The sequence below is a fragment of the Balaenoptera musculus genome, chromosome 9 (assembly GCF_009873245.2).
Source record: "Balaenoptera musculus isolate JJ_BM4_2016_0621 chromosome 9, mBalMus1.pri.v3, whole genome shotgun sequence".
NCBI classification, from domain to species: domain Eukaryota; kingdom Metazoa; phylum Chordata; class Mammalia; order Artiodactyla; family Balaenopteridae; genus Balaenoptera; species Balaenoptera musculus.
Window position 1 is genome coordinate 90,214,146 of NC_045793.1, and position 17,718 is coordinate 90,231,863.

A 17,718-nucleotide genomic window follows, 5' to 3' on the forward strand; every position below is an offset into this window, starting at 1 on the left:
CAGCACCACAAAACCAGCTCTACAACAAATGCTAAAGGAACTTCTCTAACTGGGAAACACAAGAGAAGAAAAGGACCTACAAAAACAAACCCAAAACAATTAAGAAATTGGTCATAGGAACATACATATCGATAATTACCTTAAACGTGAATGGATTACATGCTCCAACCAAAAGACACAGGTTTGCTGAATGGATACAAAAACAAGACCCATCTATATGCTGTCTACAAGAGACCCACTTCAGATCTAGGGACACATACAGATTGAAAGTGAGAGGATGGAAAAAGATATTCCATGCAAATGGAAACCAAAAGAAAGCTGGAGTACCAATACTCATATCAGATAAAATAGACTTTAAAATAAAGAATGTTACAAGAGACAAGGAAGGACACTACATAATGATCAAGGGATCAATCCAAGAAGAAGATATAACAATTATAAATATATATGCACCCAACATAGGAGCACCTCAATACATAAGGCAACTGCTAACAGCTATAAAAGAGGAAATTGACAGTAATACAATAATAGTGGGGGACTTTAACACCTCACTTACACCAATGGACAGATCATCCAAAATGAAAATAAATAAGGAAACAGAAGCTTTAAATGACACAATAGACCAGATAGATTTAATTGATATTTATAGGACATTCCATCCAAAAACAACAGATTCCACTTTCTTCTCAAGTGCGCATGGAACATTCTCCAGGATAGATCACATCTTGGGTCACAAATCAAGCCACAGTAAATTTAAGAAAATTGAAATCATATCAAGCATCTTTTCTGACCACAACGCTATGAGATTAGAAATGAATTACAGGGGAAAAAACGTAAAAAACACAAACACATGGAGGCTAAACAATACATTACTAAATAACCAAGAGATCACTGAAGAAATCAAAGAGGAAATCAAAAAATACCTAGAGACAAATGACAATGAAAACATGACGACCCAAAACCTATGGGATGCAGCAAAAGCAGTTCTAAGAGGGAAGTTTATAGCTATACAAGCCTATCTAAAGAAACAAGAAAAATCTCAAGTAAACAATCTAACCTTACACCTAAAGAAACTAGAGAAAGAAGAACAAACAAAACTCAAAGTTAGCAGAAGGAAAGAAATCATAAAGAACAGAGCAGAAATAAATGAAATAGAAACAAAGAAACAATAGCAAAGATCAATAAGACTAAAAGCTGGTTCTTTGAGAAGATAAACAAAATTGATAAGCCATTAGCCAGACTCATCAAGAAAAAGAGGGAGAGGACTCAAATCAATAAAATCAGAAATGAAAAAGGAGAAGTTACAACAGACACCACAGAAATACAAAGCATCCTAAGAGACTACTACAAGCAACTCTATGCCAATAAAATGGACAACCTGGAAGAAATGGACAAATTCTTAGAAAGGTGTAACCTTCCAAGACTGAACCAGGAAGAAACAGAAAATAGGAATAGACCAATCACAAGTAATGAAATTGAAACTGTGATTAAAAATCTTCCAACAAACAAAAGTCCAGGACCAGATGGCTTCACAGGTGAATTCTATCAAACATTTAGAGAAGAGCTAACACCCATCCTTCTCAAACTCTTCCAAAAAATTGCAGAGGAAGGAACACTCCCAAACTCATTCTATGAGGCCACCATCACCCTGATACCAAAACCAGACAAAGATACTACAAAAAAAGAAAATTACAGACCAATATCACTGATGAATATAGATGCAAAAATCCTCAACAAAATACTAGCAAACAGAATCCAGCAACACATTAAAAGGATCATACACCACGATCAAGTGGGATTTATCCCAGGGATGCAAGGATTCTTCAATATATGCAAATCAATCAATGTGATACACCATATTAACAAATTGAAGGATAAAAACCATATGATCATCTCAATAGATGCAGAATAAGCTTTTGACAAAATTCAACACCCATTTATGATAAAAACTCTTCAGAAAGTGGGCATAGAGGGAACCTACCTCAACATAATAAAGGCCATATATGACAAACCCACAGCCAACATCATTCTCAATGGTGAAAAGCTGAAAGCATTTCCTCTAAGATCAGGAACGAGACAAGGATGTCCACTCTCACCACTATTATTCAACATAGTTTTGGAAGTCCTAGCCACGGCAATTAGAGAAGAAAAAGAAATAAAAGGAATACAAATTGGAAAAGAAGAAGTAAAACTGTCACTGTTTGCAGATGACATGATACTATACATAGAGAATCCTAAAGATGCCACCAGAAAACTGCTAGAGCTAATCAATGAATTTGGTAAAGTTGCAGGATACAAAATGCACAGAAATCTCTTGTATTCCTATACACTAATAATGAAAAATCTGAAAGAGAAATTAAGGAAACACTCCCATTTACCAATGCAACAAAAAGAATAAAATACCTAGGAATAAACCTACCTAGGAAGACAAAAGACCTGTATGCAGAAAACTGTAAGACACTGATGAAAGAAATTAAAGATGATACCAACAGATGGAGAGATATACCATGTTCTTGGATTGGAAGAATCAATATTGTGAAAATGACTCTACTACCCAAAGCAATCTACAGATTCAATGTAATCCCTATCAAATTACCAACGGCTTTTTTTACGGAACTAGAACAAAAGATCTTAAAATTTGTATGGAGACACAAAAGACCCCGAATAGCCAAAGCAGTCTTGAGGGAAAAAAATGGAGCTGGAGGAATCAGACTCCCTGACTTCAGACTATACTACAAAGCTACAGTAATCAAGACAGTATGGTACTGGCACAAAAACAGAAACATAGATCAATGGAACAAGATAGAAAGCCCAGAGATAAACCCACACACCTATGGTCAACTAATCTATGACAAAGGAGGCAAGGATATACAATGGAGAAAAGACAGTCTCTTCAATAAGTGGTGCTGGGAAAACTGGACAGCTACATGTAAAAGAATGAAATTAGAACACTCCCTAACACCACACACAAAAATAAACTCAAAATGGATTAGAGACCTAAACGTAAGACTGGACACTATAAAACTCTTAGAGGAAAACATAGGAAGAACACTCTTTGACATAAATCACAGCTAGATCTCTTTTGATCCACCTCCTAGAGTAATGGAAATAAAAACAAAAATAAACAAATGGGACCTAATGAAACTTAAGAGCTTTTGCAGAGCAAAGGAAACTATAAACAAGACAAAAAGACAACCTTCAGAATGGGAGAAAATATTTGCAAACGAATCAACGGACAAAGGATTAATCTCCAAAATATATAAATAGCTCATGCAGCTCAATATTAAAGAAACAAACACCCCAATCCAAAAATGGGCAGAAGACCTAAATAGACATTTCTCCAAAGAAGACATACAGATGGCCAAGAAGCACATGAAAAGCTGCTCAACATCACTAATTATTAGAGAAATGCAAATCAAAACTACAATGAGGTATCACCTCACACCAGTTAGAATGGGCATCATCAGAAAATCTACAAACAACAAATGCTGGAGAGGGTGTGGAGAAAAGGGAACCCTCTTGCACTGTTGGTGGGAATGTAAATTGATACAGCCACTATGGAGAACAGTATGGAGGTTCCTTAAAAAACTAAAAATAGAATTACCATATGATACAGCAATCCCGCTACTGGACATATACCCAGAGAAAACCATAATTCAAAAAGAAACATGCACCCCAGTGTTCATTGCAGCACTATTTACAATAGCCAGGTCATGGAAGCAACCTAAATGCCCATCGACAGATGAATGGATAAAGAAGATGTGGTACATATATACAATGGAATATTACTCAGCCATAATAAGGAACGAAACTGGGTCATTTGTTGAGACGTGGATGGATCTAGAGTCTGTCATACAGAGTGAAGTAAGTCAGAAAGAGAAAAACAAATATCGTATATTAACACATATATGTGGAACCTAGAAAAATAGTACAGATGAACCGGTTTGCAGGGCAGAAATTGAGACACAGATGGAGAGAACAAACACATGGACACCAAGGGGGGAAAGTGGCTGGGGGGTGGTGGTGGTGGTGTGATGAATTGGGCGATTGGGATTGACATGTATAATTGATGTGTATAGAATTGATGACTAATAAGAACCTACTGTATAAAAAAATAAATAAAATAAAAGTCAAAAATTAAAAAAATCAATGAAGTCCCTTGTGATTCTGGGTTAATATGACTCTTGCAAAACAGTACTGTCTTTCCACTAACTATTTTGTCTCAATGCCACAAGATGAGTAATTCCCCAGGTTAGCTTCATCTCTGTGGTTTCTTAATAGCTAGTCTCCAGTTTCTTGGGAGTCTGAAGGTGGTTCCTCCTGGGGGTGGGGAGGGCACCTCTGCAGCGACCCTTGCTGAGAGAGTGTCCTGTGTCTGGAGCAAAGCTGAACTCCAGAGCTGGTCTCACTTTCAGATCTCCCTAGGGAAAGAGTCTCCCTCTGAGATTATCTTTGCTTTTGCAAGTTCATTTTTTAAGCTCTAGGTAACTCTGGACATAGACCTGATACATAGTGTGGCCATGCAAAGGACAAAGGACCCTAGACAAAGAAGATCTAGGATAAGCAGTAGAAATACAAACTCCTTTATTATGCTCTTCAATGTCCCCCTGTTTTCCTCACTGGCATGCCCAGCATAGCGCTAAGAATCAAGTAGTCTTGAGCCTGGCATCAAAACAGCTAAACCCTGTTCTGGACATACCCTACTTGCCTCTTCAGATCTAGCTCCCAGCCTCCCCAACCCTGCTCTGTGCCCCAGGAGGCTGACCTCTATGGAAATCAACTGCTCCCTTGCCCCGCACCTTCCCGTTGGCCCACGGGAAGCCCTGGAATGAGGGGGAGAGAGAAGTCAGGGTATTTATCCCCTGGCTCCCTCGCTGTCAGCGGCATGAGCCCCTCCACCTCCTGAAGGTCTCAGTTCCTATTAGGCCGCCCTCTGCGCACAGCACCCTCTGCCCCTGGTTCCGGTTTCAGGAACTGCTCCCCCCTCCGGCTCCTTGAGGCCTAGCAGTGGAAAGGGAGGCCCACTCTTCCTAGACCTAGACCATCCTTTGAAGTTTCCATGTACCGTGTGTACGCGTTGTAACAGTCCCTTTACTAAACCCTCCCAGAATTATCTTAATTTGCCATCTGCTTCTTGCTGAGGCCCCTATCAAATCAATAATGGTGGCCTTGACCATGTGATAGGCTCCTATCCCAACCCCAAGAACAGAGTCTGTTTGATGGGTGAGAACAGTTGTCATGGATAGTTAGGACCGTGACTTCCATACCATATTCTGCATAAATCAAACCCACCACTGTTAAGAGAAGTTTGGTCCCTGGGATGGAGTAGAGGTGATCCACAGAGTTACTCTTGCACTTTCTTTGAAAATCTAAAGCTATGCTAGTGCCCTTGGGTGGCTCCAGTGCATCTTGGGAAATTCTTCTCCTCATGTCCTGCTCTTCTAGACCCTCCTGCTTTCCCCTTCATTCTCCTGCCCTAAGAGGTGGGGGAAGATGGTTGAAGAGTAAGAATTCTGGGTATCAATGATTGGAGAGGACTGTGCTATCTCCAGCCTTCCTGGCCAATTTTCTCCCCTCAGTGCATTTCTGGTAAGTGTGTGCTGTGGCTTCCTGTGGTCCAGAGTCCCCTGACGTGTGAGATGACAGTTTACAAACTGCATTCCATATTAGCTGGTAAAATCACATTTTGAATATCCTAGACTGTCCAGACAAGCTCATGCAGAGTCCTGCCCTTGATAATCTTCTCTCCAAATTAGCCTTGAAGGTCAACGCCAGCCAGTAACTGAACTAATTGTATTTATTACTAAAGGTAACTCTAAACAATGTTCCAGGAGGGCTCTGGGCTTTTGCAGTGGGAGGAACTTGCAGTCGTCCTGTAAAAGCCAAGATATGAGGAGGGGCAACAAAAGGGCTCCTCCCTCTGCAGTCCGGAAAGTGAGAGTTTTTACTCCCAAACCCCAGCTTCGTTTGCATACTCCAGGGAGGGGCTGGGAAACCCTGACCTGCATTACCCACCACTCTCCCATGCCTAGCATCTTGTCCATTCCCACCACACCAGAGTGGAAGCACCCAGGCAGGTCAAAAGCAAGCCAAACGACAGCACTGGTGCTGCCACAGGCTCTGGCAGCCCTGTCCCTGAATATTTACCCTTTCTTCAGGGCTGTTGGCACAGTCTCTGCGGCGGAGTTTGGGGGAGCAGGTAGAATAGGCTGGGAGGGCACCAAGCACCCAGTGGATCCCACGAGGCAGGTGGCTTCGTGCCAGGTTCCCTGCCATCCCCGTGGGTCCACGCAGGCTCTCAGGCGGCCGAGAGACAGAAACAGCCCCTGCGGCTTTCCCAGGCTGGTGATGAATGAGCCCAAGGCCCTGATGGAGGCATCAAAGGCCCCATGACAGAGCCGCTCTGGTTGTAAATTGTCAGGCGCTTGGCTGAAAGTGCTTTGCAGGCTGTTTGTGAGCCAGAGGCAGAGGACGTTGGCTGGGCCTGTTACCTCCAAGTGGGGGGGGAACCGTGGTCAGATGGCTGGGAGTGAGGGCAGCCCGCCTTTGAGGCAGGGAGTGATGAATGGGGGGGGAGTGGTTTTCCAAGTCATGCGTTTAGGGGGAAAATACCAAGTGGCGGGGGGAAAATGAAAAGAACATGCCAGGCGGCCCTAAGGGGCCAAGTGTGAAGGCCTCTTTTGGAGGGCGTGAAATGTCTGGCTTCCGGACCCTAGAGTCTTTGGGTGATGCAACCTTCCAGCTTCTGCAGACTTGTAATCAAGGCTCAGATCCCTGAACCCTCTGTGGGCCTGGAGAGTCACTGATAGAACCGTAAGTAAAATTTACTGTGACTCTTAACACTGACAAGAGGATGGTGCCTGGATGCATCAGCTTTCTGGGACAGGTCTTGAAACCACCCTGAACCAATCTTTCTTCATCTGTAAAATGGGGACAAGAACACAAACCTCTAGGCAATGAGGGGATGAGAGACAGAGTTTTTAAAGTGTTTGGTAGGATACCACATATAGTTGGTATTTAACAAATAGTATCTTTTCTAAGTATTTATGAGTAAAACCACGACATCATGCCACCAAGACAAGAATGGAAATGCTCGGACTCCAGTCCTGCTGGGACACAGAGACATCGTGGAGATTCAGTTACACCTGTGAGAAAGACCGCTTTCCCACAGCAAACCCAGTTACCCTCAGCAGCACAAAAACAACCTTGCCGTCAGACTTGGCTCCATGTTTGCTAAGCCCATTTTAGCTGCCATGAAGAGCTGATGTGGAACATAGAAAGCAGCATAACTCTGTTGCAGAGAGAGGTGATAGTACAGAGGATTAGAGACACGTGTTGATGCTCCGAGAACAAGATGCCAAGACAGGATTAAATGTGTGAGGCTTTTATTAGTGGAAATGCCTGTGGGAGAAGATGGGGAGAGAGCTAGGCTAGGCTGCGAGGGTCATCAGACCGTGATGCAAGTCTGACCTGAGTAAAGGAAGGAGGGAGGGTGCGTGGGTGGGAATGTTCTAGTCTGTTCTGCAGTCCATGAACTTGGCTAGGGCACTGGGGAGTCCTGGAGCCAAAGTCAGCTGTCACAGGACAGGAATGAGTCTGCCTTAGTATCTCTGCCCTGCCCTGTCGTTGGCACACGACCTCACTGCAAATACAATGATGGATTTCAGAGCCGAGCAGCTGGGGTCTGTGATCATTCTATTCCTGCAGCTGTAGGTCTTCCAGGCACATTCTCCTGGCAGCCCCAATATATTTTTGTAAGAAATCCTGCCCAAAGCAAAACATGATTGTGGTAGGGAAAGAAAGAAAGAAAGAGAGAAAGGGAGAAAGGGAGGAAGGGAGGAAGGGAGGAAGGGAGGAAGGAGAGAGAGAGAAAAAGAGAAAGAAAATACTAGCCACACAAATTCCTCTTTGCCTGTACATGAGCCACTTTGCAGTGTGATTTTGCCATTCCTCCCATCAAGAGATGGGTATCTCTTTCTACTCCTTGAATCTGGACTTGACCAGGTGAATTGCTTTGGCCATCGGAACATTCACAAACATGGCGCAGCAGAGGATTGAAAGGTGTGTGTGCATTGGGACTTGCTACTTTTGGAAGCCTGAGATCTCCATGAGAAGAGCCCAGACTAGCCTCCTGGAGGATGGGAGGTAATATGAAGCAGAGACCTCCCACCTTCCCACCACACCTGTGAGTGAGGCCGTCCTGGAGCATCTAGCCCCCACCGAGCTGCCAGTGACTGGAGAGACCAGCCAAGTTGGGCCGGAACCAAAAGAGCGAATGGATAACCCTTAGTGTTGTAAGAAAGAATAAACGCCTGTTGTTTTAAGCCACTAGGTTTTGGGCTGGTTTGTTATGTAGCAAAAGCTAATCAACATGTCCATCTTATAGATGGAAAAACTGAAACCTGGAGACGTGTGAAGTCCCTTAATGGGTCTAGAGGTGTTACCATGCTTCCTCAGAGTCTCCCACTCCACGCTGGGCTTGACCAGATGGCTCTGAGTTTGGGGGCAGCTTTACTCATTTGCATACTATTTGCCTCCCCGCTGGAGTGAACTGAGATTGGGACCCAGAATTCAACCTTTAATAAGCCTCTATTGAATGAATGATGCTAAGGTGTCAGGAGGCCCTTCTATGACTTCGAAGTCATGAGAACACAAGTGGAGGAATTTCCAGTCTTCTAAGCATGGGAGGGGAGGGAGGGGTGCAGGGGTACAGCAATCTCCCCCCCAACCAGATTATCAATTCCTACAGGCAGGGGCAGAATTTCTATTTCTCTTATATTCTTCTTCACTTCTGTGCTAGTCCCATAAGCTACCATTCATTCATTCACTCAACAAATATTTCTTGAGTGTGCCAAGAACAAAGCAGATAAAGATCCCCAGTCTTGTGGAGCTTACATTCTTGGGGGCAAACAGGTGATAAACAGGATATGTAAGTAAACTGTATAGTATATTGGAAAATGGTAAGCACCAAGCATTAAACCTAAAGGGGGGAAGGGGAGAGGGAGCAATGGGCTGGGGGCGTTGACATTTTAGCTGGGGTAGCCAGGGAGCCTCCTGAGAAGGTGCCATTTGATTCGCGACTAAAGATAGGGAAAGAGCAAGCCGTGCGGACATTTGTGGGAAAAGCATTGCACAGTAAGTGCAATGGCCCTGAGGCCAGAGCCTGGGGAGGGTCCAGGAGCACAGGGAGGCCAGGGTGGAAGGAGAGTGAACACGAAGAATTAGTAGGAGATGAGTTCAGACAGGTAAGGGGTGGAGGTGGGGGTGGGCGCACGTCATGAAAGATGCTGTAGATCAGAGTTACGACTTTGAGTGAAATCAGGAGCCCTTTGCGATTTAGGAGCAGAGGAGCAACGTGATCTGACATTTTCACGGGATTCCTCTGGCTGCTGTGTTCAGAATCCTCTGAAAGGAGTCAAGGGCAGAGTGGGGACACCAGTTAGGCAGGTACTGCCTTAACCATGGACTTGCTTTCAATTGACATGAAAGCCGGTGTGTCTAGCCTGGGGCCTGTGTTAGAAGGAATGCTCAGTCACCATTTGTTGGGGGGCAAATATTGAATCGTGTCTTTTCGCCAGCATTATGGTGCCTGAGAGAGCAGCCAAGGGGACGTTGCTTCTGGACCTGAACAAGTTCTGCTTTGATGATGACAGTGAAGCACCAAACAACCAATTCAACTTCACCACGCCATCTGGAGTGGGCAGCAGCAGCAGATTTTTACAGGATCCAGCTGGCTCTGGGAAAATCGTGGTCAGTTAACGGTCACTGCATCATCGAAAGGGCATTGGGGAAGTTGGTCTAACATGCATAGTGCTTTTGCTGCCCCATAGAGAGAAATTTCCAAAGTAACTCCCTCTCCCAGCGACTGTAACTGACAAACTTAACAGTGACTCTGTTTTCCCCATTTGCTCTTTATTTTACCCAAGTTCCAGGAATTGTTTGTTATGCATGGTTATGCCTGGGGTGCTAAGGATTGGATTCTTTCTTGCATAGCTCGTGGTTTGCAGGCTGTGTGCCTCGTTAGCATGCTTCCACAGGCACATATCAGTGCCCTCTGGGCTCAAGCACTTTTGTTTATTTCAGTGCTCATTCCTCGCCATAGATGTGTGAGGTGAGAGACAGCAGGGCCAGGGCCATGAGTGTGTCCTGCTAAATTCCGCACTGTAGAACCACTGGAGACCCAAAAAAGAGGGGCATCTCCACTGGGGCAAATACATAATTGGAAAAAGAATGGGAGTAAAAGGCAGGTCTCAATGAGCTGTGTGAGACATTTAACAACAAGGTTCCCACTGGAGAGTTGGGGGGAAAGGAGGAGAGAGGTAGAAGGGCAGGGTAAGGTGGAGGTCTTACAGGGGGGTGGTCTTGATGGGGGAGATCTTTGCATCAGAGATAAAGCCTCAGGAAGAAGAGCAAGCAGCCCACTAGCCATCCTCTCAAACACCCCCTTCTCCACCTCCCATCCCCCAAAAAGTCGTATCAATTTTATTCTGTCAACTAAAAATAACTTCTATTTTTTTCTGTTTGAGAAATTAATACATGTTCACTGTAGAAAATGTAGGAAACACAGAAAGGCATTCCTATTCAGTAATAACCACTATTAACATGTTGATATATTTCCTTCTTGTCTTCTTCCCTATGCACAGATTTTATGTATAGTCTATAAATATATGCATAAGTATTCTAAATGATGGAAATAACCTTGCATGTAGGATTCTGTATCGTGCTTCTCTTTGACTTAACCTGAAATCTTGAGCCTATGCTGGCCAATGGTGCTTGATGAACATCTTTAAACAGATTCTCTCTCCTGATAAATTCTTTCAAATAAGTTCTCTAGCAGTGAGCAAAGGCATGGACATAACTTTTTAAAGCTCCTCCTATGGGGAAAAATGCTTTCCAGAAAGGTTTTGCAATTTACATGTCCACTAACAGTACATGAAAATGTCAGTTCAATTAAAAGGATTGTTTATTCTGTGTAATCTGATCTCTCTGTTTTAATCTAGTTGATTGGTGATCTAGATTATGAAAATCCAAGTAACCTAGCAGCCGGCAATAAATACACTGTGATCATCCAGGTGCAGGATGTTGCCCCCCCTTACTATAAAAGCAAGTATCATTTTGGTTTATTTCATGAAGCATCTTCCTTGAGTAGCAATGACTAAACTGTGCTGGGCAATGCTTGGGCTTGGGCTGGGGATGTATTTATGTTCAAAAGGAGACTTCCAAAACCCCAACACTTCAGAATCAGCCCAGCCTCCTCCTGTCCTTCACCAAGAACAGTTAATCAGTCTCCAAGTCCTTTCTTCTGTGTCACCTACTAAAATCTCGAGGATCTGCTGCCTTCCCCCCGACTCCGCCGCGCCTCCATCCCACTAGTATTGCTCTAATGCAGAACCTCCTCTTTCCGAGACGAGTTACAACATTCAAGAGTCTTTCTGCCCACCTTTAGTCTTGTCCCTCTCCAACGCATCCACCACATTTCTGACAGTGATTTTCAGGAAATGCAAATGCCACCGTATTACTTCTCGCTGAAAGCCCTTGAGTGTCTCCCCATAGCTGTCAAGTTCACATTCAAACTCTTTGGCTTGGCACAAAGCAATAAAGCGAGTCACGTGAATTTTTTGGTTTCCAAATGCATACAAAAGTTACATTTACACTACATACTGTAATCTGTTAAGTGTGCAATAGCATTGTCTTAAAAAAATAATGTACATACTTTAATTAAAAATACTTTATTGCTGGGCTTCCCTGGTGGTGCAGTGGTTGAGAATCTGCCTGCCAATGCAGGGGACACGGGTTCGAGCCCTGGTCTGGAAAGATCCCACATGCCACGGAGCAACTAGGCCCGTGAGCCACAACTACTGAGCCTGCGCGTCTGGAGCCTGTGCTCCACAACAAGAGAGGCCGCGATAGTGAGAGGCCCGCGCACTGCGATGAAGAGCGGCCCCCACTTGCCGCAACTAGAGAAAGCCCTCGCACAGAAACGAAAAAACCCAACACAGCCAAAAATAAAAATTAAATTAATTAATTAATTAAAAAAATACTTTATTGCTAAAACATGCCAACCATCATCTGAACCTTCAGCGAGTCATAATCTTTCTGCCATGGTAACATCAAAGATCACTGATCACAGATCACCATAACAATATAATAATGAGGAAAACGTTTGAAATATTGCAAGAATTACCAAAACATGACACAGAGACACAAAGTGAGCAAATGCTCTTGGAAACATGGTGCCGATAGACTTGCTCAACACAGGGTTGCCACAACGTTCGATCTGTAAAAGACACAATATCTGCAAACTGCAGTACGTAAAACGCAACAGAATGAGGGATGCCTGTATTGTGATTTAATTTTTTTTCCTATTTCCGTTTGTAGATAATATCTACATTTATATCCTAACAAGCCCAGAAAATGAGTTTCCTCTTGTCTTTGATAGCCCATCCTACGTATTTGCCGTGTCGGAATTAAGCCCACGTAAGTAACCGACGAGACACAGACTCCAGTGCTCTCGACAGACCCCTTGACCGGGACGCGCTTGGGCGGAGGGAGGCTCGCTGTCAGAGGCCCTGGTGGTGCTGTGCACAGCGACTCACAGCTGATTCCTGTTTACTGCATGTCTCACTTTTTAAATTCTCCTCACTGTGGAGGAGCCCTTCAGGTGAAATCCAGATTTGGAAAACTGTTGATTAAACTGCATGTCTCTGAACCCCCTGATTGCCTCTTTGTCTGGGTGCCTGATTCCGCTAATCCTCTCTTTTTGCAGCCTAAGTTTTCCCTTGGTCTCCACTGTGATTTTTATCCAGCTCACTCAGAGAATTGAAATTTAAAAATAGAGAGAAGGCTTCCCATTTCTAGATTTCTTTCATTTAAAAACAAAATAAAGATGTTTTCTCTCTGCCTTTGAAGGATTCCCTGGAGGCCTCTTTTTCCGCCCTTTCGGACGCCTCCATTTCTGCAGGCTCCGCCCCACTCCAGCTGGGTTTCTCCCCGTCTCTCCCAGTGAAGGGGAGACTGTTAACTCTAGAATAATCAGACCTCACCACCGTCTTTGAGACTTTGATTGTGGATGCTTCTACACTCAAAACCAAACAAAACAAACCCCACAATCTCCCTCTAAAATGATCTCCTCTTCACTTCGTTCTCTCTCTTTATGATGAGCTCCATTTCCTGACATTACATTTTAAACAAAATGCAAAAAGAGGGTCTGAAGAAAACGCTGTCGATTCCTTATGCCTTATCCAGTGAATAATAAGTGCAACAGGAATAGGCTTTTTATGAATTCACAGATATTGCTACAATTATTAATCACCTACTCTGGGTCAAGCACATAGTGCTGTTCTATATAGTTGAATAAGAGAAGATCCTGCCCTTGAGGAGTATAATTTATGAGGAAGAACTTCTATAAAACAAGCAAGCCAGAAGTCCAGCAGCCCACCAACAAGACTTGTGAAGTAAGCAAAATGGAACAGGATTTAAAAATCAAAAATATTCCAATCATCCTGTTGCTAAACCCTTAAAAATTATGTTTTTCATCTTGTTTTATAAGAGCAACCCATGCTCATTATAGAAAATTTGAAAAATAAAAAAGACAACACTGCTGCAAAAAGATGTATATGTGAATGTTCTTTGCAGCGTTAGGATCATATAATAATTGGTGTGCTTGGAGTCTATATGAGGGTATGAATTGTCTTTTAGACTTCGCAGTACTGCTTGAATCATACGGCCAGTTTCCTAGTGGGTGTCATTAGCGTCATTTGAATTTAAAAGATGTAAAACATACAGAGTTTGAACAGCAAAGAGGCCCCCAAAAGTCTTTCTGCCCATGGCACTGAGAGTGTCTGCTCCTGGTTCCTCCTCTCACCCCCAAAACAGGACTAATCTCAGATATTATTTTCAGCAGTAATCGCAGGTACTTTATTCTTCCAGCTAGAACCCGGGTTGGACGGATGCAAGCGACAGATAAAGACTTCCCCCAGAGAAGCATTGTGTACTCCATCTCCACCGGAGGGGCCAGCCAGCACTACCCAAACATATTTTGGATTAATCCCCAAACGGGAGAACTCCAGCTGGTGACTAAAGCGGACTACGAGACAACGCCCATCTATATTCTCAGAATCCAGGCCACCAACAGCGAGGACAGCAGCTCAGTCACTGTGAGTGGGGCTATTTGGTGCATTCACAACAGCCCAAGTGGTTGACTTCGGGTCTCCCTGGCGCCCTCCAGGTGTGACCGTAGCAACAAGGAAGCTTAATAGGGCACCTCCTGCAGACATGACAAGAAATGGCTAGTGGTGTCCCGGACAGCACAATCGGACACCCATAGCAGTGCCAGGAAATAAAGATTGACATCTGTAAGCCCACGTTTATGGGTGACTGGGAGGAGCGCTGAGATGGATGGCCACCCTGGGGGACAAGCTTCCTCCTGTTGCCCTTAAATCCCCCCTTGCTGCTGAGGTGGGCTGTAGCTGTGCATCGCCCCCAAGTAGTTTTACCCTGTTCCTACCCCGAGCCCCATCACACCAGATGGGATAGATCTTAAAATGATCTGGCTTGACACAGCACTATGCTGCTTTGTAACCTCTGATGTTGAGAACCTGGTTAAATGCATTTCTGAGTCAGTAGGTCTGAGTAGGGCCTGAGAACCTGCATTTCTAACACGCTTCCAAGTGGTGCCGAGGCAGCTGGTCCATGGCCGTACTTTGAGGAGCCAGGCTTTGACAGGTCTGTGCTGCCAGTGGTTAGGAATATTTGAGGGTAATATGATGGTCACAAAGAGGGAACTATTTCTTGGTCTTTCCCGTTAGTAAAGTGAAAAAACATAAGGCAAAATGAACTCAGCTAGCGGCAGGCAGCCCTGTGTGATAGAATGACTGGTTCAGGGTCAGGAGACAGAGTTCATTTCTCAACTTTGATCCCAATTTGCCAAGGGGGTCCGAGCAATGCTTATCTTTGTACCCTGATTTCTCTCTCACACATGGAGTGTCACCCCATAACCCAATGCCTGAATAGTCCAGTTCCTCTGATGACTTGCTTTGAATTAGTGGGACAATGTTTTCAATGATGTGTAAGGCTTGGCGTTGCTAGCTGAGAAAAAGATGTGTTAAGTTGAAGGTAATTGTCGTGTTTGTTAGCCTGGGTTTTTGAGAGGAATGAATGGAGTCCACTTTGGGAGCTAACTAGAGAGAACATTTCAATTTATTCCTGGGCTCAGAGATAGCTGAAATCCCCAAATTTCAGAGGTAGAATGAATACGACTCAAAAATTCATAAGCTTTTAAAAAGGGTGATGATGGCATAAGTCCCTTTCAGGGCTGACATTCTATGATTCCGTGCTGGCAGGCATCCCAGTCCATATTCCAATTCACCAGGCATAAAAGACGGTGATGAAAGAAAACAGGCTGGCCCCTGCTTGTGGCAGGCCAGCACCACCGGCTCAGTGCAGTGCTGAGATCCTGGGTTACACACAAGACCCCGGCTAAGCCAGGTCACCTCCTTCTATCCCAGTGGTTCTCAACCCTGGCTGCGTATTAGAATCGGCTGGGGAACATAAAAATCGTGCCTGGGGACTTCCCTGGTGGCGCAGTGGTTAAGAATCTGCCTGCCAATGCAGAGGACACGGGTTCGAGCCCTGGTCCAGGAAGATCCCACATGCCGCGGAGCAACTAAGCCCGTGCGCCACACCTACTGAGCCTGAGCTTAGAGCCCGTGAGCCACAGCTACTGAGCCCACGCGCCTAGAGCCTGTGCTCTGCAACAAGAGAAGCCACCGCAATGAGAAGCCCGCTCGCTGCAACTAGAGAAAGCCAGTGCACAGCAACGAAGACCCAAGGCAGCCAATCAATCAATCAATCAATCAAGGAAGAAAAAAAAAAAAATCAGGCCTGGGCCCCACCCTCCAGGGAGTCCAATTCATTTGGTCTGGAGAGGGCCAGACAAAGTGGAGCCATGGTTGAGAGCCATTGTTCAATCTTCCAAAGTTAAAGACAGAACTTCCAACTCACAGGGGCAGCAAGCAAGGAAGCACAGGAGGGTCACCATAAATCCATCATCGTTACTGGAAAAACAACTCAACATCATCTGGGGATGAGCATATGTGTTTAGCTGCATGTGTGTGGAGGGGTGTGGAAATGTATTATTACGTATATTATGCACATGTGCATGTACACACACAACACACAGTAGAGAAGTTAACAGCATAGGACTTGGAGTAAGACAGACCTAAGTTCAAATCCCAGCTCTGCCACTCACCAACTGAATGGCCTTAGGTCAATTACCTAATCTCCCTAAGCCTCAGCTTCCCCATCTGTAAAATGGGAATAAACATATTATCTATCTCGGATGAGGTTAAATCTCACTAATTCACAAAAAGCACATAGCCCAGTGCCTGGCACACAGTAAGGGCTCAATGATAACTACTCAGTAAGGCCACTTTCCTGCTGCTCTAGGTTACTGTGAACATCATTGAAGAAAATGATGAAAAACCAATCTGTACCCCAAACTCGTACTTCCTGGCCATCCCAGTGGATCTGAAAGTTGGCACAAATATTTACAATTTCAAGCTCACGTGTACTGACCTTGATTCCAGCCCCAGGTCTTTTCGTTACTCCATTGGCCCAGGTATGGTATTGATGTCAGTGGTCCTGGACCCTTGCTGAGGGCTCCTGGTGTTGGAGGCTGTAGCAGCTGTTTAGGGAGAAGGGGTGGGGGTCTGAGCTCACACACTGATCTGGCACAGCGTGTAGGGGGTGGGGTGTTTTGAATGAGGAAACCAGGGATGAGGAGTCAAATGGTTCTGGAATTCCCAGTCCCCCCCCTTGGCTTCCCCTTCTCACCTAACTCTTCCCAGACTCCCATACCTGGCTGCCCAAAGGCCCAAGGAACAGTGAATCCCATTGATGGTGACCCGCCACCCCCACCCCCAATTCCCAGCCTGTCGTAGGATTCACGAATCAGATTAGTGTCGTTTAAAAAAATTTTTTTAGTCCAACTCCTCCCCCACCTCTTTTCCTGCAAGCTTGTAGGGGGGGCAGGGGAATCCCAGTCCTCTCTCTGGATAATAATAGATGAAATAGATTAAATGCATTTTGAAACGTGTCCTCAGGAATTCTCTTCTGCTCCATTCATTTTCTCTCTTTAAAAATATACCATTGTGGGAGGGAAAAAAAGAGCACCCCTCAACGGAAATGAGACCAAAATAGTTCATCTAATGAAGTGCCGAGGCCAGAGATTTAAACCCAAACAAGCAGAGCAGTTTCACGTGAAAGAGTGAAAAATCCAGCTCCGCCACCTGCTGAGCGCTGGCAGAGCCGGCACTGGAGCAGCGGGAAGCCTCTCGAGCAGGCTGTGTCACAAAGCCCAGGGGCAGAGCCCACCTCGAGACTGCAGTGACCAGAGATGGAAATAATCCACACTGAGAACCCTCAGGCCTTTATGGGGCACTTCACTGCTCGGGAGTAAAATTGCATCATCCCCTGGTCCATTTACTGGTTTTTAGTTGGTAGTGAGTCTGCAGCCACCGGAGGAATGAGCAAGAGCTGCTTGGGCGGGCAGCCTCTCTGCTCTGGGCTCCCTAAGCTGTGAGCCTGCAGCCCCAAAAGAGCCGCTGGGGAGGTGGGGATGGGGACTACTGTCCCTGCCAGCCCAGGATGCACCTTCCTTTGGGGGACTCCAGGGACATCTGTCACGGGCGTGACCAGCCCGGTTTCATGAAAGGCGTG

At 45.0% G+C, this 17,718-nt stretch overlaps 1 protein-coding gene across 1 annotated transcript in view; it reads left to right on the top strand.

Annotated features, from left to right (window-relative positions):
• Positions 1 to 17,718, top strand: part of CDHR3 (cadherin related family member 3) — a 73,006-nt gene that overhangs the window by 44,603 nt on the left and 10,685 nt on the right. Inside the window, exons 9-13 of the mRNA XM_036862828.1 lie at positions 9,579 to 9,750; positions 11,001 to 11,103; positions 12,379 to 12,477; positions 13,930 to 14,156; positions 16,447 to 16,618. Of these exons, the coding sequence (XP_036718723.1) occupies positions 9,579 to 9,750; positions 11,001 to 11,103; positions 12,379 to 12,477; positions 13,930 to 14,156; positions 16,447 to 16,618 (773 nt within the window). The remainder of the gene's footprint in view (positions 1 to 9,578; positions 9,751 to 11,000; positions 11,104 to 12,378; positions 12,478 to 13,929; positions 14,157 to 16,446; positions 16,619 to 17,718) is intronic.